This window comes from Haliotis asinina, chromosome 2, assembly GCF_037392515.1.
Source record: "Haliotis asinina isolate JCU_RB_2024 chromosome 2, JCU_Hal_asi_v2, whole genome shotgun sequence".
Classification (NCBI taxonomy): domain Eukaryota; kingdom Metazoa; phylum Mollusca; class Gastropoda; order Lepetellida; family Haliotidae; genus Haliotis; species Haliotis asinina.
In genome coordinates this window covers 3037245-3058369 of record NC_090281.1, presented here as the reverse complement: position 1 = coordinate 3058369, position 21125 = coordinate 3037245, and the positions used below count along the sequence as shown (strand labels likewise).

At 42.4% G+C, this 21125-nt stretch overlaps 1 protein-coding gene across 2 annotated transcripts in view; it reads right to left on the bottom strand.

Moving 5' to 3' along the window:
* Positions 1 to 785: 785 nt before the first annotated feature.
* The window catches only part of LOC137273117 (sodium/mannose cotransporter SLC5A10-like), a 35439-nt gene continuing 15099 nt past the window's right edge, over positions 786 to 21125 (bottom strand). The window contains exons 3-15 of one of the 2 annotated variants that reach the window (XM_067805575.1): positions 20211 to 20315; positions 17567 to 17626; positions 16755 to 16859; positions 15790 to 15895; positions 15387 to 15467; positions 14013 to 14218; positions 13187 to 13322; positions 12458 to 12565; positions 7291 to 7441; positions 3570 to 3738; positions 2665 to 2880; positions 2166 to 2265; positions 786 to 1264 (exon numbers count right to left, since the gene is read on the bottom strand). In XM_067805575.1, the coding sequence (XP_067661676.1) occupies positions 1017 to 1264; positions 2166 to 2265; positions 2665 to 2880; positions 3570 to 3738; positions 7291 to 7441; positions 12458 to 12565; positions 13187 to 13322; positions 14013 to 14218; positions 15387 to 15467; positions 15790 to 15895; positions 16755 to 16859; positions 17567 to 17626; positions 20211 to 20315 (1791 nt within the window). In that variant the 3' untranslated portion in view covers positions 786 to 1016. The remainder of the gene's footprint in view (positions 1265 to 2165; positions 2266 to 2664; positions 2881 to 3569; positions 3739 to 7290; positions 7442 to 12457; positions 12566 to 13186; positions 13323 to 14012; positions 14219 to 15386; positions 15468 to 15789; positions 15896 to 16754; positions 16860 to 17566; positions 17627 to 20210; positions 20316 to 21125) is intronic. The other variant, XM_067805576.1, reaches the window with a different exon arrangement.

The following is a 21125-nucleotide window of genomic DNA, read 5'->3' as shown; positions in this document are numbered from 1 at the left end:
GAATGATTGACGTTTCATGTCGATATTGTTTCAGCATCGAATGATGTATGTAGAGACCATGGATTCGCTTATGCGTTTCCAAAGTTTGTTAGAGGAGCAGAGTCTAACAGTGAATCAATATTAACATTTAAATGCAATTAATCATACAAACATATCAAATAATCATACACTACTATATTACAAGTTAATACCATGTACACATTGATATTTGTAGTACTACCGACTACCGTCCAGTACTACCGTCCACTATATCAGTACTACCATCCACTAAAACATCTGTTTGATGTGGAGGAATATGATTGTGCACGTCAGTGATGTACCCGATGCGTGAGATTGATCAGCTCCTTGAGGGTAAGGAGCCTCCCTACATATGCCCTTCTCAGGTCGTATTCTCCAGTGGTAAAATGAATATGTTAACACACTATCATCATGCACCAGTTTCCTCGCCAAGGGCATGTGGATATAGCACATGGGACGGGGGACGGGGAGGGGAGCTCCACTATTTTAATATGTGGTAAAGACTAAGCACGTATATACCTTCTCCCACTGCCACCCCTAATACAGGAGCCCCAACTTGTTATTTTCAGCAATGGCTCTGATTCTTTTTACGGCAGTTAATATTTTCAGATATGTTTGCCGATCAGCTGTATGTGACGTTAACAAAACAACAAATAAAGTCATGTTCACGTGACAACATTCAGAACAAATGTTTCGTGTAGAACGGAAGGGTAGGTAGGTAGGTATATCATGTATGGGTTACCTACACCAAATGAGATGTCTAAAACTGACGTTTCGGATCAATTTTATTGAATTAATATAATGCGATCACATGAAACGGGGATATTTGTTCATGAAGTGTTTATAGTTGTCCACAAACATTGCCGGTGATTTGATTGTAAAATCCATGTGACGTCGCTTGACCTTGACCCATGGCTACGCTATCTTGATATGTCTGAATTTCCTGTTGATATGGCAACGATGATGTCTTGTCGACAGTCAAGATGCATCAGGTTGTGTCAATGAAAAAAGCCAAAGAGGAACGCCAAAATGGCAAAAGCAATCGCTGCGTTGACATTGAGGACTGTTTTCCACACTGGACTCTGATACAGAAAGTCAATTCTCTGGGCTTCGGAAATCTCGGGTGTCTCGCGAGACTTCCCGTGAGTTTTAGGTATAACACACACACAGTCGACGCATCGTTGATATGCAGAGACATCTTCATCATCCCCGTCGTCGTCCGAATCTTTGTTGGTCATCTCGAAGTCTAGGGAAGTCAAAATCACAGGTTTCACATATATACATCACAGCAGCTCTGGTTCTTGGGTGAGCAAATCCCGACGTGTTGCTGGTCTGAGACCTTTACCACGTGGGTGAAACCAACATCAGGAGCATGGTACAAACACACTTTGAACACATAGGAATCGAACTGGATCTAACCCCCCAAAAATCAGTAGATATAGAACCTCATCTTAACAATATAGACAATAACACTGGGAACAATAGGGTCACTCACGAAGGGCGTACCGCACTCCAACAGTGTACTGCAACAGCCTGTTGCAACAGCATTTTGCAACAGCGTACTGCAACAGTGTACAGCAACAACGTACTGTGACAGTTTCTTGCAACAGTGTATTGCAACAGCGTACTACAACAGTTTACTGCAGTAGCTTACTGCAAAATGTTCTGCAATAGATTAGTGTAACGTGTTACTGCAAAAGCGTATTGCAACAGCAAACTGCAACAGCGTACTGCAAGAGTTTGCAGTAGGGTCAGGTCACGTGTTCAGAATATGTGTGTGGGATTTGGGTAGCCTTGTGGTTAAAGCGTTTGCTCGTCGCACCGAAGACCCGGGTTTCGGGCTCTATGGTTGCCTACGCGGGTACAATGTTTGAGTTTATGGTGTCCCCGTCGTCATATTGGTGGAATATTGCTAAACGCGGTGTTAATCGCCCCTCACTCACACACTCACTCACTCACAAAGAATATGTGTTGCTTCCCACATCATCATCACCATCATGCATGCGATGTTGTGCGAACATGTTGGGACACGACCAGCAGCCATTAGTGACGGATCTAGACACAAGCTTAAGGGCATACATAACTGCTCATATGATACGTGCCCAGAATACGTCATTCAAAGAGTAGGACAATATCTACAATATTACCCTTACGCTGACGACCATTGGCGGGTGTACTAGGTTTCAACTCGATGTCACCGTCGTCCCGGACCTTGTCTATTCGTGTCCACCACGTCACTCCTCGTAGCTGTCAACATAACGAAATGGCATTATGACATATGCTGGGGTTACAGAGGTGTGTAAGATGTGGAAGTCTGTGCTGGGATGTGCTTTACAGTGTCGGTGAGGTAAAAGGGTAGTGGGGGAGTAGTTACTGGATTGAAAGACCAGGTTCAGTTCCCATCGTGAGCACAATGGGTGGATAAAGGGGGTGAAAGTAATGTTAACTCAGCGTTTTCCATAAATCAGGGGCGGTGGGGTACCCTAGTGGTTAAAGCTTTTGCCCGTCACGCCGGACCCGGGTACAAAGTTTGAAGCCCATTTCTGGTGTCTCCCACCCTGATATTGCTGTAATGTAGCTAAAGGCGGCGTAAAAGCATATTCACTCACTCACCCTTTCAGACAACGATTGCGAGGACAGGTTTACCTGTTTCTTTGACGGTTTCCCCGACATGAGGCTGAAGAAGACGATGGCGACGGAGGTGATGACAATACTCATGGAACCGAAGTAGGAGTAGTGTACTTTGGAGAGGATGTCGGGGCGGGTATCTGGGTCACCGCAGTCGGGGGCGGGGAAGGCGAAGTCTATTGCCATCCGGATCACACCGCATGTGTGTCCCAGTAGAATTCCCCAAAAGGCACCCTGTAAATTGTGGCCACATTGAAGTAAAGACAATACATATTTGAGTGTCGCAAACATAAAGGGGAATCAGGAACGTAGTGTAGCACTCGACATTTATAAATTACATCCAGAACATATCTATCCTTCATATAATTCTGGGGCGGTGTGGTAGCCCAGTGGTCAAAGCGTATGCTTGCCAAGTCGAAGGCCCGGGTTTGATTCCCATGATGAGTACTATGCGTGAAGCCCATTTCTGGTGTCCCTCGTCGTGCTTTTGCTAGAATATTGCTAAAAGCGTCGTAAAACTAAACTCACTCACTCACATAATTCTAAAAGTACGGGTACAGGGGTGGTCCAGCTCGGTTATACAGTTATTCAGCCTAGTAGCCGAAGAGTTTCCTCGTCACGCCCAAGACCCGGGTTCGCTACTGATGGGTACAATTTGTGATCCCGACTCTGGTCTCTCCATCGTCATATTGCTGGATTATTGCTAACATCGACGTAAAATCAAAGCCACTCACTACGACTGTACTGAGAAACAAACTGCATCACTGACGACATCATGGCATTACACAGATTCGTTTGAAACCATCTACACGCCAGGGGCCATGATTTTCGAGGTTCTTTTAGCGCTAAGATAGTCGTAAGACGGATTCGGAAATCAAGGCCCAGGAGTTTAGTATCGAGAAAAGAACACTTCATCAGCTTACCTTTTCGTTCATTCTTGGCCACAAAATAGCCCACAGGAACAGCGCCCCTATCGGTGTCCCCAGATACCCCTGTACGGCCTGGATGTAAGTGAAGAGTTGTCCCCCAGCAGAGGACTTAACAATAGGGATCCACAGGATACTGACCGCACAAAGAAACACCACCGACAGCCTACGGGCCAACATACAGTCACTAAATGTTCTGTTAAGATTCAGTCGGCACTGCTAACGACAAGGAAAACCTGTCAGCACATACTAGCTTGTTTAAAAGTATACAGGGATATCGCATGTTGTGTGGATGGATGGTTGTTATAGACACTAATAACATGGGTGACGGTACGGTACAATATTGACCTGAACTAGAACTTTGGTCCCACAAATTTTCGCCCCCTTTCGTCGAATAAACTGGAATATTTTGAAACGTTGATTGATGCAAAAAAGTCATGAATGTGAGTAGATTTCTTAAATCAATCTGGATATTACCATATTTACAGGGATAACGAACAAGGTGTATCATCATATTTACACGGTTAACGAGCAAGGTGTATTACCATATTTACACGGTTGACGAGCAAGGTGTATCACCATATCTACACGGTTAACGAGCAAGGTGTATTACCATATTTACACGGCTAACGAGTAAGGTGTATCACCATATATACACGGTTAACGAGCAAGGTGTATTACCATATTTACAAGGTTAACGAGTAAGGTGTATCACCATATATTGTCGGTTAACGAGCAAGGTGTATTACCATATTTACACGGTTAACGAGTAAGGTGTATTACCATATTTGCACGGTTAACGAGCAAGGTGTATCACCATATTTACATGGTCAACGATCAAGGTGTATCACCATATTTAAATGGTCAACGAGCAAGATGCATCACCATATATACACGGTTAACGAGCAAGGTGTATCACCATATTTACACAGTCAACGAGTAAGGTGTATCACCATATTTACATGGTCAACGAGCAAGATGTATCACCATATTTAAATGGTCAACGAGCAAGATGTATCACCATATATACACGGTTAACGAGCAAGGTGTATTACCATATTTACACAGTCAACGAGTAAGGTGTATTACCATATTGACATGGTTAACGAGCAAGGTGTATTACCATACTTACACGGTCAAGGAGCAAGATGTATCACCATATATACACGGTTGACGAGCAAGGTATATCACCATATTTACATGGTCAACGAGTAAGGTGTATTACCACATTGACATGGTTAACGAGTAAGGTGTATCACCATATTTACACGGTCAATGATCAAGGTGTATCACCATATATACACGGTTTACGAGCAAGGTGTATCACCAAATTTACACGGATAACGAGTAAGGTGTATTACCATACTGACATGGTTAACGAGCAAGGTGTATCACCATATATACACGGATAACAAGTAAGGTGTATCACCATACTTACACGGTTGACGATCAAGGTGTATCACCATATATACACGGTTAACGAGCAAGGTGTATTACCATATTTACACAGTCAACGAGTAAGGTGTATTACCATATTGACATGGTTAACGAGCAAGGTGTATTACCATACTTACACGGTCAAGGAGCAAGATGTATCACCATATATACACGGTTGACGAGCAAGGTATATCACCATATTTACATGGTCAACGAGTAAGGTGTATTACCACATTGACATGGTTAACGAGTAAGGTGTATCACCATATTTACACGGTCAATGATCAAGGTGTATCACCATATATACACGGTTTACGAGCAAGGTGTATCACCAAATTTACACGGATAACGAGTAAGGTGTATTACCATACTGACATGGTTAACGAGCAAGGTGTATCACCATATATACACGGATAACAAGTAAGGTGTATCACCATACTTACACGGTTGACGATCAAGGTGTATCACCATATATACACGGTTAACGAGCAAGGTGTATTACCATATTTACACAGTCAACGAGTAAGGTGTATTACCATATTGACATGGTTAACGAGCAAGGTGTATTACCATACTTACACGGTCAAGGAGCAAGATGTATCACCATATATACACGGTTGACGAGCAAGGTATATCACCATATTTACATGGTCAACGAGTAAGGTGTATTACCACATTGACATGGTTAACGAGTAAGGTGTATCACCATATTTACACGGTCAATGATCAAGGTGTATCACCATATATACACGGTTTACGAGCAAGGTGTATCACCAAATTTACACGGATAACGAGTAAGGTGTATTACCATACTGACATGGTTAACGAGCAAGGTGTATCACCATATATACACGGATAACAAGTAAGGTGTATCACCATACTTACACGGTTGACGATCAAGGTGTATCACCATATATACACGGTTAACGAGTAAGGTGCATCACCATATATACACGGATAACGAGTAAGGTGTATCACCATATATACACGGTTAACAAGTAAGGTGTATCACCATACTTACACGCTTGACGATCAAGGTGTATCACCATATATACACGGTTAACGAGTAAGGTATATCACCATATTTACATGGTCAACGAGTAAGGTGTATTACCACATTGATGTGGTTAACGAGTAAGGTGTATCACCATCTATACACGGTTAACGAACAAGGTGCATCAACATATATACACGGATAACGAGTAAGGTGTATCACCATACTTACACGGTCAACGATCAAGGTGTATCACCATATATACACGGTTAACGAGTAAGGTGTATCACCATATATACACGGTAAACGATCAAGGTGTATGACCATATATACACGGTTAACGATCAAGGTGTATTACCATATTGACATGGTTAACGAGCAAGGTGTATTACCATATTTACATGGTTAGCGAGCAAGGTGTATCACCATATTTACACAGTTGACGAGCAAGGTGTATTACCATATTTACACGGTTAGCGAGCAAGGTGTATTACCATATTTACACGGTTAACGAGCAAGGTGTATTACCATATTTACACGGTTGACGAGCAAGGTGTATCACCATATTTACACGGTTAGCGAGCAAGGTGTATCACCATATTTACATGGTTGACGAGCAAGGTGTATTACCATATTTACACAGTTGACGAGCAAGGTGTATTACCATATTTACACGGTTAACGAGCAAGGTGTATCACCATATTTACACGGTTATCGAGCAAGGTGTATTACCATATTTACACGGTTAGCGAGCAAGGTGTATCACCATATTTACACAGTTAACGAGCAAGGTGTATTACCATATATACACGGTTGACGAGCAAGGTGTATCACCATATTTACATGGTTAACGAGCAAGGTGTATTACCATATTGACACGGTTGACGAGCAAGGTGTATCACCATATTTACACGGTTAACGAGCAAGGTGTATCACCATATTTACACGGTTAACGAGCAAGGTGTATCACCATATTTACATGGTTAACGAGCAAGGTGTTGAGTTGTTACCATGTGTAATGTTACCATCAAACAGTATTTTCATCATGCCTATGACATCTTCAGTATCAAAGATGCAAACTGACTGAGTGTTTATATCAAGCGTATCAGTTTACCAGACTCTTCAAGCTCACGCTGTCACATGGAGTTTGCTTTCCGAGTGCAAACGCTGTACTTGCAGGATTTTGAAAGTCAACCCGAAAACAAAGCACATCATCGACGGCTGTCACACACAGGTTACCAAAGAATGAGAACAGTTTGCGACAGTGTATTGTCACAAAAATGTTACCTTCCAACAATGAGCAGTTCCCTCTGTCGGGCTCTCGGGCGCATGCGCCGCCACAGGTCCATGGTGAAGAGAGTGCTGGCACTGTTGAAGATGGAGGTGAGTGAACTCATGATGGCCGATAGCATCACGGCCATCATCAGACCCCGGAGACCTACATGGACAAGAGGGAAACCATCATTAGACCCGCGACACCTACACGGACAAGAGGAAAGCCATCATTAGACCCCGGAGACCTACATGGACAATGTGGAAGTCATCATTAAACCCCGGAGACCAACACGGACAAAAGGGGAGACATCACTACACCCCGGAGACCTACATGGACAAGAGGAAAGCCATCACTACACCCCGGAGACCTACATGGACAAGAGGGAAGTCATCATTAGACGCCGGAGACCTACACGGACAAGAGAGAAGTCATCAATAGACCCCGGAGACCTACTCGGAGTTACCTGCCCCTAGCTGACAAGACGTGAGCCTCTGCGCTCCCCGATTAGAATGTCTAAAAGTTGAATTAAACATGATTTTCGATATTCATGAAGACATGAACATGTAACAAAGTGATATACGGAGCATCAGCTAACATCTTCGCTACAAAATGGTTTCCATCGATGTCTACAAGGCAAGAATTGGACTATTTAAACAACCAAGAGGCACCCGCCAAGTAACTCTCGAAAAACATGGCGAGTATTCACCAACAGTTGTCGGATCTGATCTACACTTTAGACTTTTCCTGTGTGCAATGCTATTTTCATTGTATCTCGGAATGTGTTTGAAGTTTCCCAGATCTGTGTTTAATCTACCAAATGACGTATTTCTTGTTTGTGTATATGTACCCCCCTGCGAACTCCCCTTTCTATGACCGAATCACTGATTCAAGATGTTTCATTGATAGACTACAGTCGTTTTTATTAGACAACTGGTCTGATATGTCTACTTCACACGTACTGTTATGTGGCGATTTTAATGCTCGTACTAGTAATGAAAACAATCCTATCTACGAAGACCGTGATGAACTTGGTAATGATGATGTCTCTACAGATGTAGATAATGTTCCTGTTGACCAGCGTGTGTCCCACGACAGTGTGGTTAACAAATTCGGGTGTGTGTTACTGAATCTGTGTTACTGAATCTGTGTTACTGAATCTGTGTTACTGAATCTGTGTTACTGAATCTGTGTTACTGAACCTGTGTTACTGAATCTGTGTTACTGAATCTGTGTTACTGAATCTGTGTTACTGAACCTGTGTTACTGAATCTGTGTTACTGAACCTGTGTTACTGAACCTGTGTTACTGAACCTGTGTTACTGAATCTGTGTTACTGAACCTGTGTTACTGAATCTGTGTTACTGAACCTGTGTTACTGAATCTGTGTTACTGAATCTGTGTTACGTTTGTCGCTTGTTCATAATGATCGGCAGAGTAGGAGGAGACGGAGGTGGAGAGTTTACGTTTGTTGGAGAAAATGGCTCAAGTGTCGTTGATTATTTTCTTGCATCTGCTGATTTGCTTGATTTCGTAGAAAAATTAAATGTTGGTGATAGATCTGATTCTGACCGTTTTCCTCTGGAGTTGTCACTCACGTTCCCTTCTACTTACCGGTCTAACCGGACAGTGGATTGCGCTGAGAGTTTTAGCAAATTTGTATGGGATGCTTCCAAGCAGGATGATTATATAATGTTTCTCAAAGGAAGTCTGGATGTCAACGAAGAGTTAATATTTAGTAAATTAGATACTTCTCTTGAAGAGGACATAGACAAATGTATACAGTGTATTTTAGATTCGGCAGCTTGTATGAGGAGACAGTTTAGACAAGGTGGTCTAAACCGTAAACCGAAATTCAACGAAGAGTGTATTGTAGCTAGATCAGAATCTAGGAAGGCCCGTAGGCAGTTTAGACGTTATCGTTCTGTGCAGAATCGTAGAAGGTATTGTAAAATCAGAAATAAGTAAAAGTGTGCCTGTAGAGCTTTCAAGTGTGAAGTGCAAAACACAAGGCTATCTCGACTGAATAGTACCCTCCACAGTCCAAGGCTACTTTGGCGAAATATTCGCACCCTCCAAAGAGGCTCCCTACCCCTATCGAGTATATCACAGGCAGAATGGTGTTGCCACTTCAGGGACTTGTTTGTGTTCTAAAGACGATATTATCTATGATGCACATGATGATACAATAGATACAGATCATGGACGTGACGCGTTGAGTGAGGTTGATAAGTCTCTACTTGAGTCTCCTATTACAGAATTAGAAATAGTTAACGCTGTATCTCGTCTTAAAGCTGGAAAGTCTGCTGGGGCGGATGGTGTTATTCCAGAGATCATCAAAACTGCCTTGCCTGAGATAATGACGTTCCTTGTTAAAAGCTTCAACTTGGTATTTGACGCCAGATGTTTCCCGTCTGAATGGGCTAAATCAATAATTGTTCCAGTATTTAAAAATGGAAACACAAATAACCCTAACAATTATCGGGGCATCTCTCTGACAAGTGTCGTTGGCAAAACGTTTGTATCTATTTTCAATAATAGGCTAACCCAGTGGTCAAATATCAGAGACCTGATTCCAGATTCACAAGCTGGGTTTAGAACAGAATACTCAACCTTTGATCATATTTTCACTCTATACTCAGTAGTCGAACGATGTTTTACTTTTAGTAAAAGAAAATTGTACGTAGCTTTTGTTGATTTTAGAAAGGCTTTTGATTCTGTAGATAGAAATAAACTGTGGAAATGCCTTAGAAATAGGGGTCTTAAAGGCAAAATGTTTGATATTATCAGATCAATGTCTTCAAATGTAAAGTCTTGCGTTCGATGCGATAATGTTTTCAGCGACTATTTTGATTGCCCTGTTGGTGTACGACAAGGCTGTGTTCTAAGCCCCATACTTTTTTCATTCTTTATGAACGAACTATATTTTGACATTATACACTCCGGCAGGCATGGGATCCAATTATCTCCTGACCTTGCTGAACTCTTTATTTTACTTTTTGCTGACGATGTGATCCTAATGTCAAGCACTGTTATTGACCTTCAGAGGCAAATTAATAGACTATCACATTGTTCAGATAACTGGCGACTTGACCTTAATCTTCAAAAGACCAAAATTGTTGTTTTTCGAAAGGGTGGCCCAACGGCAGGTGTAGAGAAATGTTTTTTTAAAGGTGAACGTATGTCCGTTGTCAACGAATATAAATATCTAGGGACATTATTTACACATACACTAAACCTGAATAAATCCGTCATTAATTTGGCAAGTAGAGGGGAAAAGGCTTTACTACAATTGGGGGTTGTTGGTCCCAGTATATTTTTCAAGTTGTTTGATTCCCAAGTGCAGACTATTCTCCTCTATGGATCTGAAATCTGGGGCTTCAAGGAATTTTATGTCATCGAAAAGGTTCACCTTCTTTCATGTAAAAGATTTTTAAATGTTGGTATGTCTACCACTAATAGTATGGTGTACGGTGAATGTGGGAGATCCCCATTGTGCATAATTTCTTACTCTCGCTGTTTAAAGTACTGGGGTAAAATAATAAATATGCCCGAACATCGTCTGCCCCCAAAAAACCTACTATATGATTGTTCATCTTGATAATATTGGTAAAAACACTTGGGCAACCCATATTCGCAGTCTTTTGTTTAGATACGGCTTTGGATTCGTCTGGTTATCCCAAACCCTGGGCGATGTTAATGCATATATCAAACATTTTCGTACCAGGGCTGTCGATATCTTTAAACAGGACTGGCATTCATCTATGTATGAAAGTTCAAGATATGACTGTTATCGTGAGTTTAAATCTCTACTTGAATCCGAGTCGTATCTATACAACCTACGTAATACAAACCTTCGTAATGCTTTTATAAGCCTGAGACCTGGTCTAAATGAGTTATGTATCGATCAAGGAAGATGTTCATCCGTTATATAATCACAAAGGCTCTGTCCATTCTGCAACACACTGTTGAGAATGAATTTCACTTTTTCTTTATCTGTCCTGTATATAATGATTTAAGGCAGATGTATTTCCCGCCATGGCTACGATCATACAAGAATGCTACAAAACTTTATTCAATACTTTCAAGTAAAGCATCCCTATTACAACATGAGACAGCTCTATTTATTCATCATGTGCTCATATTGAGAAGAGATTCACTGTAACGTGTCATATGTTGTATATGTTGTACATACTATACATATATATTTTGTATATGGGCCACTGGCCTTCATGCAATAAACTGAGTGATTGATAAGAGGGAAGCCATTAGAACTCGCAGACCTACATGGACAAGAGTGAAGTCATCATTAGACCCAGGAGACCTACACGGACAAGGTGGTAGCCATCATCAATCCCCAAAGACCTACACGGATAAGAGGGAAGCCATTATCAGACCTCGGGAGACCTGCACGGACAGGAGGGAAGCTTGTGTCTATTCTGACAAATCCAGCAAGGGACATGAGCCTAACAGGTGCCACTGTGCCTTGTACTGAGGTATAAGTGCCACTGTGCATCTGTCGAGGTGTAAGTGTCCATGTGTCAGGTGTAAGTGCCCCTGTGAAGGTGTCGCGAGGTGAGTGTCCTTGTGTAGATGTCGAGGTGTAAGTGCCCCTGTGAGGGTGTACAGAGGTAAGTACCCCTGTGTCATGTGTCGAGGAGTAAGTGCCCCTGTGTCATGTGTCGAGGAGTAAGTGCCCTGTGAAGGTCTACAGAAGTAAGTGCCCCTGTGTCATGCGTCGAGGAGTAAGTGTCCCTGTGAAGGTGTACAGAAGTGCCCCTGAGCAGGTGTAGAGAAGTAAGTGCCCCTGTGTCATGTGTCAAGAAGTAAGTACCCCTGTGTCATGTGTTGAGGAGTAAGTGCCCCTGTGTCATGTGTCGAGGAGTAAGTGCCCCTGTGTCATGTGTCGAGGTGTAAGTGCCGCTGTGTCATGTGTCAAGGAGTAACTGCCCCTGTGCAGGTGTATAGAAGTAAGTGCCCCTGTGTCATGTTTCGAGGAGTAAGTGCTCCTGTGCAGGTGTAGAGAAGTAACTGCCCCTGTGCTATGTGTCATGGAGTAACTGCCCTTGTGCAGGTGTAGAGATGTAAGTGCCCCTTGTGTCATGTGCCGCGGTGTAAGTGCCCCTGTGCAGGTGTAGAGAAGTAACTGTCCTTGTGCCACGTGTCGCACTGAGTGCCCACCTGTAGGCATGATCTCTAGCACCAGCTTGGGGTAGGCGATGTTGGAGCAGCCCACGGGGTTCTCGCAGTACCGCTCACACTCCGCAGGGTCAACACAGCCCACGGAATCTGCGAACACGAGACACAGACATCTGTTTACCTAGGACAACAAGGCTGCCAGTAATTGTGCAGCTTTCAAACATTATTTACCTAAACGCGGTGCATATGAAACAAAACAAAGCAATAATACCTCCATGAATTCAACGGGCACCTGTAACTAGAGCCTTGACGAATGGCTCCAACAGTTCAGTCTGTCTGAGCATCAGCAACTAACTGGCATGTTACCTTCTTTCTGTTTCCCTTGTAGCAACTTTAAGAGAAAAGCTTACTTTGTTGGTCCAAAACACGAAACGATTTACTGTCTGTTTATCCTCACTGACTCTAAAACTAGCTACGGTTCGAGTATTGTCGGAGCTTAAAGCAGCCGAAAATTTGGACACCTTCAACCTACGGTCAGGTGTACGTCCAGTGTATGTAAGTAAAGACTAGTCTCCCTATCATGAACACGTTTCATGGCGACTTCAGTTGTGCTCAGTTCTAACATTATGCAGATCATGTGGAACCACAGCCTACCATTTTCTTGACAAACTGCTTTGTATTCATCTGGCATCGTTATGTTAACATTGTCCAAAAATCTTTAATCTCCCGACAAGCGCCAGCAAGACGTTTCCTTGGCAACGTGACATATACCTGGGTAGAGTGCCCGACTGATCATGCCTGGGTAGATCATGAGTACCAGTGGGAGCAGCTTGAGGTACCCCGACAGAACTGACCCCCCTTTGGCGTGGGACAGATTTTTGGCTGCCAAGGACCGCTGTACGATGACCTGGACAGAGATACACAAGGAGATTCAGGGCTACCAGGTTATTGGATTTTCGGTGCTCTCACGCATGTACATATTGGCCAAGACGAACTGCAAAAACAGATTCTCTCTCCTAACCCCCCAGCCTCAGTTTGTCCTGACAAACTGAAAAGACAACATCTGTCATTTATTAACACTCTGGGTCGTTGGAGAGTTCATAAAGCAGCTGTCTCCTTTGCCTTGCCTAGCGAAAGTAAGATCATCCTTTGAAAGGGAGATAGATAACTCCGCATGCATTACCCTCACTCGTGACCCACTCGTGTTATTCCGGGACAAGCCGAATACCGATGCATGTCTTCTTGAAGATTACGGAAAGGTGCGAGTGTTGACGAATACATTACCTCGTCAGAGCACAGACCCTCGTGTCATTGCAAGGATTAAAGTTGTTCTTTTTTTGAAATATGAAATTTTTTAGATGACCCCGACTTGAAACGCTTCACACTACAATGTATATAGACAAGGCCGGACACTTTGGTGCAGCCCACCCGCCTAAAATATTTAGATTTAAAAAAATATCATTAATCCCCGCAATGACACGAGGGCCTGTGAGTGCAAACAGAGACCATGTAATGTGTCTCTGGTGCAAACAGCACAGGGAACTAGTGAAGATGGGACAACACTAATATAGAAGGGGGATAACTCAGTCTCATTTACCTGGTCACAACACCAGTACCAGAGGCAGCCCAGCGACGACTGGAGCAGAAGTCCAGGCCATGGGTTGTCGGAGTAGAGGGGGTCACGTAGTATGTGGAAAGCGTCATCCCTGGGGAAGCCGCAAGTCGTGTTGTTACCTCTCACGCTGGGAACGGCGTTCATGTACAGGTGCTCGAGGTTGTCGAATCCGCCGACCTTGACAAACCCTGACAAAAGCAAACAAATATTCTGCTACGTGATAGGCGCTTGACAAGTAATGGCCCTAATATCGTGATGATGTATGACCAGCTTAGCGTGGAATATTTCCTCGTAATGCTTTCAATCGACCTTGTAGTCCCGTTTGTTGACTGACACAAGACTTAGGGTTATGAAGAAACGTTAAAATCGAAATGAGATAGACAACGTAATACTATAGCCATTTGAGCACCGATTGCTTTCTGACATTGCGAAAATTCCAGTCCAGATATTTACTTAAAACGTAAAACGGTTACATTTCACTTAAAACGCCACAAAACATCCTGTGCCAATGGGTCGGGCGTATAAACAACACCCACCTCAGTATATAATGTCCAAACAATGACAACCACTTATGAAGACAAGATATTTAGTGACAGAACATGGGTGAGCAATCTGTTTTGAAAACAAATTTAAACAACTAATGACGTCAAGATACTCTGTAATGTAGGTATTCTGAGTGCCATTCCGTCCGTCTGTCTGTGGTTCTTATGGGTTGCCAAGTTGTGTCGAGTCGAGTGACAGTTTGAGTATGTGTCCCTGCCAGTGCAATCCGAAGTATTAATGGTCTCCAACAGGGAGATATACAACTGCTAGATATCAGATACTGAGTGTGTAGCCAGTGTATACAGGAATCTTTACTGGAGTACTGTTAAATCATGTGTTTGTGTTCGTTATTTGTGTCACGAGCAGGATCAGTTTAGCAGTGGCGACAGCTCTCTTCCATTACCTTGTATACTTGTAGTTGACCACAGAAGCAGGATTAACTCCTGGACAGTATTGTAAGCGGTGTTAATGGCGGCGTACAAATACCCAATAGTCCCTTTTAGTGTACTTGTTGACTTTGTATCATGATATTTAATTAAGTAATTAAAGTGTAAGTGTGGTGACATGTGGTCCTGTGGACATGTGGCCCCAGGTGAATCACTTGAAGTTAAGCAGCGAAAATAGAAAATAAGTCGTGAGATCATTAACTTTCCAACGCCGAACAGGAAGTCTGGGTTATCCGGGGTAATAGTAATCAGATTAACAAATCTGCAGCACTTTGAGCTTACACTAGTACATGGAGTATAGCGCTCTCCAAGTACATAGTACTATTGATGCTATCATTGACTGTATGGAGTATGGAACTGTTCCCACCTAGAACTGCCAGGACGAAGGCGCCGATTGTCATGACGACTGTCTGGAACGTGTCTGTGTATATCACAGCTGCCAGACCACCTGCATTCAGAGAAATAACAGACATCACACTGACATGGTCAAAGGTTGTCACTAAATTTGCGTCTGTAGGCATAAATCAACAGACATCACACAGACATGGTCAAAGATTGTCAGTAAATTTGCGTCTGAAGTAACAGAAATCGTATAGACATAACCAAGGTGTCCTCAGTAAACTGAGTAGTTTGAAATTGATCAGTACTGGACAAGATCTTATCGGTCGACATGAATCTGTTATCATATAGCTCTCGAGAAGTATTATCAGCAGCATGGCACTATAACCTTGTGCAAATGCTGACTACAGTGGCGGACAAACTGAACTCACCTAGTATAGTGTATATGCCCGTGATGACGAGCAGTCCCATAATAGAGATGTACATGTTCCATCCTAGAGCCAGTTTGATGAACAGACCTCCAGCGTAGATGCTGACCTACAGTACCAGGCTAAACAGGTCAATAATTCAGATTAGGCCATGGAGTATGTTATTTGAGGGACACCTCGGATTGAATCAGTCGATTGCACACGGAGGCAAATATTTCAAGACGAATACTATTTACTACTGTCTTTAAAGTAAGTGTGAAGGTTCGTTTGTGTGAGAAAACTGGATGGACATCAACGAAGAAACAGTGTGCTGTTAATGTATATTAACAAAAGCAACTATTTTTAAATAGGAGACATAAACACGAAAGTTTACTTTTATGATATTTCATTTCTTTAACTGGCGTGTCCCAAGCTGTTCAGAATGTTTTTGATACTGGACCACCACGAGGTAAATGATTGTCACGTGTGTCTCAAAAGAGCCATATTCAATCTTCAACGTTATTGAGAGAGTAAAAGAGACCGAACAAACCAACTTCGTGATTGAATCAATTTGATAAACTGCTGCAAATATTACATGTACATGTTCAGGCGAGTTCTAATCCCAATGAGGCAAAAGAAATGCCCTTCAGGCCTCAAAATAACGCTTGTGGCTATGGTGACGACATACAGGATTGTCACGACATACCTGACGGTGACGCCAAAGCAGATGACATTGTCACTGATGGTTATGATATTGCACAATGTGACGACACATTATTTAGTTACGACAATGTAACCGATGGTGATGGCATCACAGATGGTGACAACATAACCATTGGTAATGACAAAACAGACGGTGACAACACAACAGGTGCTGATGACATCGTGGATGTTGACAAATAGTGACTACAGGTGATTTCGACACAGCAGATGATGATACAAATGTAGATGGTGAAGACAATGTAGATTATAATCAATGCCTCCCTCACCGCAAGCTTGGTGACTATGTAGAGTACAAGTGACAGAACGCTGAGATACAACCGCAGACGCTGACTCCCAAACCTCTTCTCCATATATTCCGGGAGGGTGTACACCTGGAGCAGATCACAGGTGTGTATGTAAGACTCGGGATTGAATCATTTTCGGAAAGAGAAACATGACTTTGCAAGGTGGTACTTTAGAAGTTGGAAAGTACAATATAGCCAAACTTTATGGATAAGACGCTCTTTCGCACGCGTGAAATATAAAACGCTTATCTATAAAGAGATGCATTAGGCTTACATAGCGGTCTCTTCTGACTGTAGATGTCAAACTATCGCATTGTCTTAATATTCGGCAGCATACAATATAGTATCCAAAGGTCTGTACCAAAGATGATTGTAAAACGCTTACCAAATAGAAGACTGGCTATGACGATCGATAATAGGAGATATCGTCGAAAAATGGTTAATGATTTTGGATATGAACAATGCGCAAAATTGTGAACATTGCGTCGATAATACCGCACATAAACGGTTTGTGATGTAAAAAATATTGATTTCACTCACACAATACACAAAGTTAGGACTTTATTAATGGGCTGCATCTCAGTTACGTTCAGACTGTGTTTTAAGTAACCCATACATAAGCATGTCACCACTTACATGAGGTGTGAAATACATCCATTTGTTTCAGTTTTTCCGGACATTTGTGTTTTGAAAAGTTATTTCTCCCATATTTATTGACAATGGAATGATATACAGTTCACGGTTATCGATCTCTATGATCTGTATCGATATAGTCAGCTCTACCAAATACTCACCCCGGCTGATGTGTACACTGGCAGGAACAACCATCCCAGACAAAGAACAAGTGGCAAAGACTGAAACAAAGGCGTCAATATCACAATTGACATAGAACAAGAAGCAAAGACTGAAACAGAGGCGTCAATATCACAATTGACATAGAACAAGAAGCAAAGACTGAAACAAAGGCGTCAATATCACAATTGACATAGAACAAGAAGCAAAGACTGAAACAGACAAAGGCGACAGTATCACCCTTGACATAAAACAAGGGGCATAAGTTGAAACAGACAAAGGCGTCAATATTAGTCTTGACATAGAACAAATGACATACACTGAAACAGACAAAGGCGACAATATCACCCTTGACATAGAACAAGAGACATAGACTGAAACAAAGTTGTCAATATTCTCAGCCTGGCTGTTTCCATGGGAGGCTGTCTAATACAAGGTTTGTATCGTTGGTAGAAGTTGAATGTTAGCAGTCATTTCACTGATATGTGGTGTACGATGTACAACCCAGTTTCTACTGAAGACAGACTTCTGTGTCTGCCACGTGACTATGTAATTGAAGTTGTTTACACAGTTAATTTAAGGTACGACTCATCATCCAGGCAACTGATCATTTATCCAGAGATTCTACGGCCTCCTTGGAGGTTGTGTGACAATTGGGTGGCTGATACTGACAAGGTAAATATACCGTCCATCATGTCAGTGACAAACTGTGACACTACCACCGGATGGGAGGTGGTTTATGCTTCATTCATTACGCCAGTGAAACCTTGCAGTCCTGTCTTTGATTGTGGTAAACGACACAAAAGTTGGAATCAAGATGATTATGTACACACTAATCATCACTTTACACGATGAGCACGAACACACTATATAAGTTGTAATCGTATGCGATGTGAAGTGTGCCCCGTACCACTGGGGTGTTTCCTGGAATAGATGGATGGATGGATGAATACACGGTGGCTGCATCGACACATGGATCAGAGGATGGATGGGCACGTGTGAATGCATGGAGTAATGGATGAATGGACACATGTGATTGCATGGAGTGATGGATGGATGACACATGTGAATACATGGAGTGATGGATGGATGGACAAATGTGAATGCATGGAGTGATGGATGGGCACATGGTAATCTCATGAATTAATGGATGGATGGGCATATGGTAATCTCATGGAATGAGATAGACACAAAGTGACAGCTTGGATTTATGGACGGATGGACACGTGATGAACTCATGGATGGGTGGAATTTTATGATATATAGTATTATACAGGAAGATGGATACATAACGGATTGATAGACGGACATGTCATGAAAACATAAATAATGCATGTTGATGGATGGGTTAATAAATAGGTGGATGGATGCATAGACACGGCATGAATTGAGGGATGATAGATACGTGACGCTTTTGACAACTGTTTATGGCATATGCTTATGCGTTTTCTGTACGGCAGCGGGAGCCTACATGTGTAAACAAGACCCCCTCTCGTGGTCATGATCTAATTGCATCGCAGTCTAGTTAGAATAGAATGGACCTGGAACATCTGCGTATACAGTGTATACAAAGTCATTGCCATTGGAAATGAAACAGACCAGCATTACATACTTGTTTTGAACATCTATCTATCTTTGAAATTTGTTTCATTTTCCCCTTGGTAGGAAATTAAACGTCAAAATGAATACGTAATGAAGCGAAGTGGGGTTTTCCAGGCTACCTGAAAATAGGTGTTTAAATAAAATTTACGTAAACCTGTGCACAGAACATGAATGTCTACCACAAATCAATGTCGTTAGCTTCTATAGATCGCTGACAGAGAAAACGTACAACGCACGTGAAACCCTCGTCGATACTATCAAGCGTTTGTAGACGCTTTACCACTGCGATAAACATAAACCAAAAACACATATTTTAATAATTATACGAGACCTGTCAGAGCGATATAATGTGTGTCGATGCTGTCTGAAGAAAACATGAGTTTTTGTGGTATCATTCCGATAACTGCTGGCGTCAAGTTTAACCTTTCTGTGATGTGAAGAAACTTACACCTGTGTACCAGTGTGATACGATGATAGGATTTGATTACCAGATTGACAGAACGCCTACGGTGCATTGTGAAGAGATAAAATGAATTAAAATAATAAATGAACGTACTGTGTCATTTTTTCAAATCGAGGACATTACTTGACATGATTCCTATCTGCTTATAAAACCAGGTGAGTCGTACTTTACTAAGAACGTCAAATCCCAACATAACACATGTTGCATTTGACCACTTTCTAAATGGAATTGTGTAATCACAGGTGAGTCATGTATGTCACCTCTGCATTTTTAGGATGGTGCCCAGAGACATTCGAATTCATCACACTGTGGAGATGCCCCACGGAAAATGTCCACATGAGACTCACGTGTGTGGTTACGTGAGCTGGGTGTGGTAGATCGGGGGAGGGTGACCTAAATTTAAAAGGTTCTCGACATGCGAACACGCGAACAAATGCAAGCAAACATTTTCATAAAGTTAAAGTGCATTTGTATAGTGAAAATATTAAATATTAACATATATGGGAAATAGTTTCAACGATACCTGGGGGACTGTCAAATGTGACCGTGCAGGAGAGTATGTAACAAGAAGCTGATCTCACCATCCACTCATACGCAACCATGGCTATTCCTGCTGCAGCCCCCGTGCCAGCCAGGCCGACGAAGTGTTCGCTCCCGATGTTGCTGGAGAAGAGAGACGCCCCAACCTGCAGTGGAGCAGATATTATTTGTGGTATTCCAACGGAAGGTTTGGTCGTATGGCTGTTATATGCACACAGCAATATTCCAGCTATATGACGGCGATCTGTAAATAAACGAGTCTAGACAAGACAATCAAGTGATCAACAGCATGAGCATCTACACAGTTGGGATACGATGACACGTGTCAACCACGTGTCTGACCACCCGACCCGTTTGTTGGAGATATTGCTGGAAAATTGTCTGTAGGGATATAGAAATATAATCATCAGCAATATTCGCATAATGATCCTCAGCGTGAAGTTATAGAGAGGTTTGTAGAAATATTCGATACTGATATACATATAAATGTACACATTAAAATACCCAGAACACGAAGTGTTTGTGGACGTTGGACGACATGTCATCTCTATGCATCTATGTTTTTAAACAAAGAAAACAAGACAGGAAATATTACACCCAGTAAACATAAGCTGCCGTGTGTTCTCTCTGATCCTTAAGGATCTGGCAAAACACGGTTATGGTAGGGGGAGACTATCGTGTGGTCAGACTCGCTTACCTGGTTGATGCATGTCATCGTATGACAACTGCATAGATAGATGCTCATAGATTGAACCACTGGACTAACTGGTTTAGACTCGGTTATTTGTAGAGCGTTCTAATACTGCCCGGGCAATCGCGACTGGGATGTTAAAGAAAAGCTGGGGGGTTACCTCAGCTAGCAGACTAAAACCAACTCTTGTCTCTGGCCGTGGTTTTAGTGGTGTCGTGATATCGTGATATTAAAACCTTCAGTACAGCAGAATACTGTGATATCA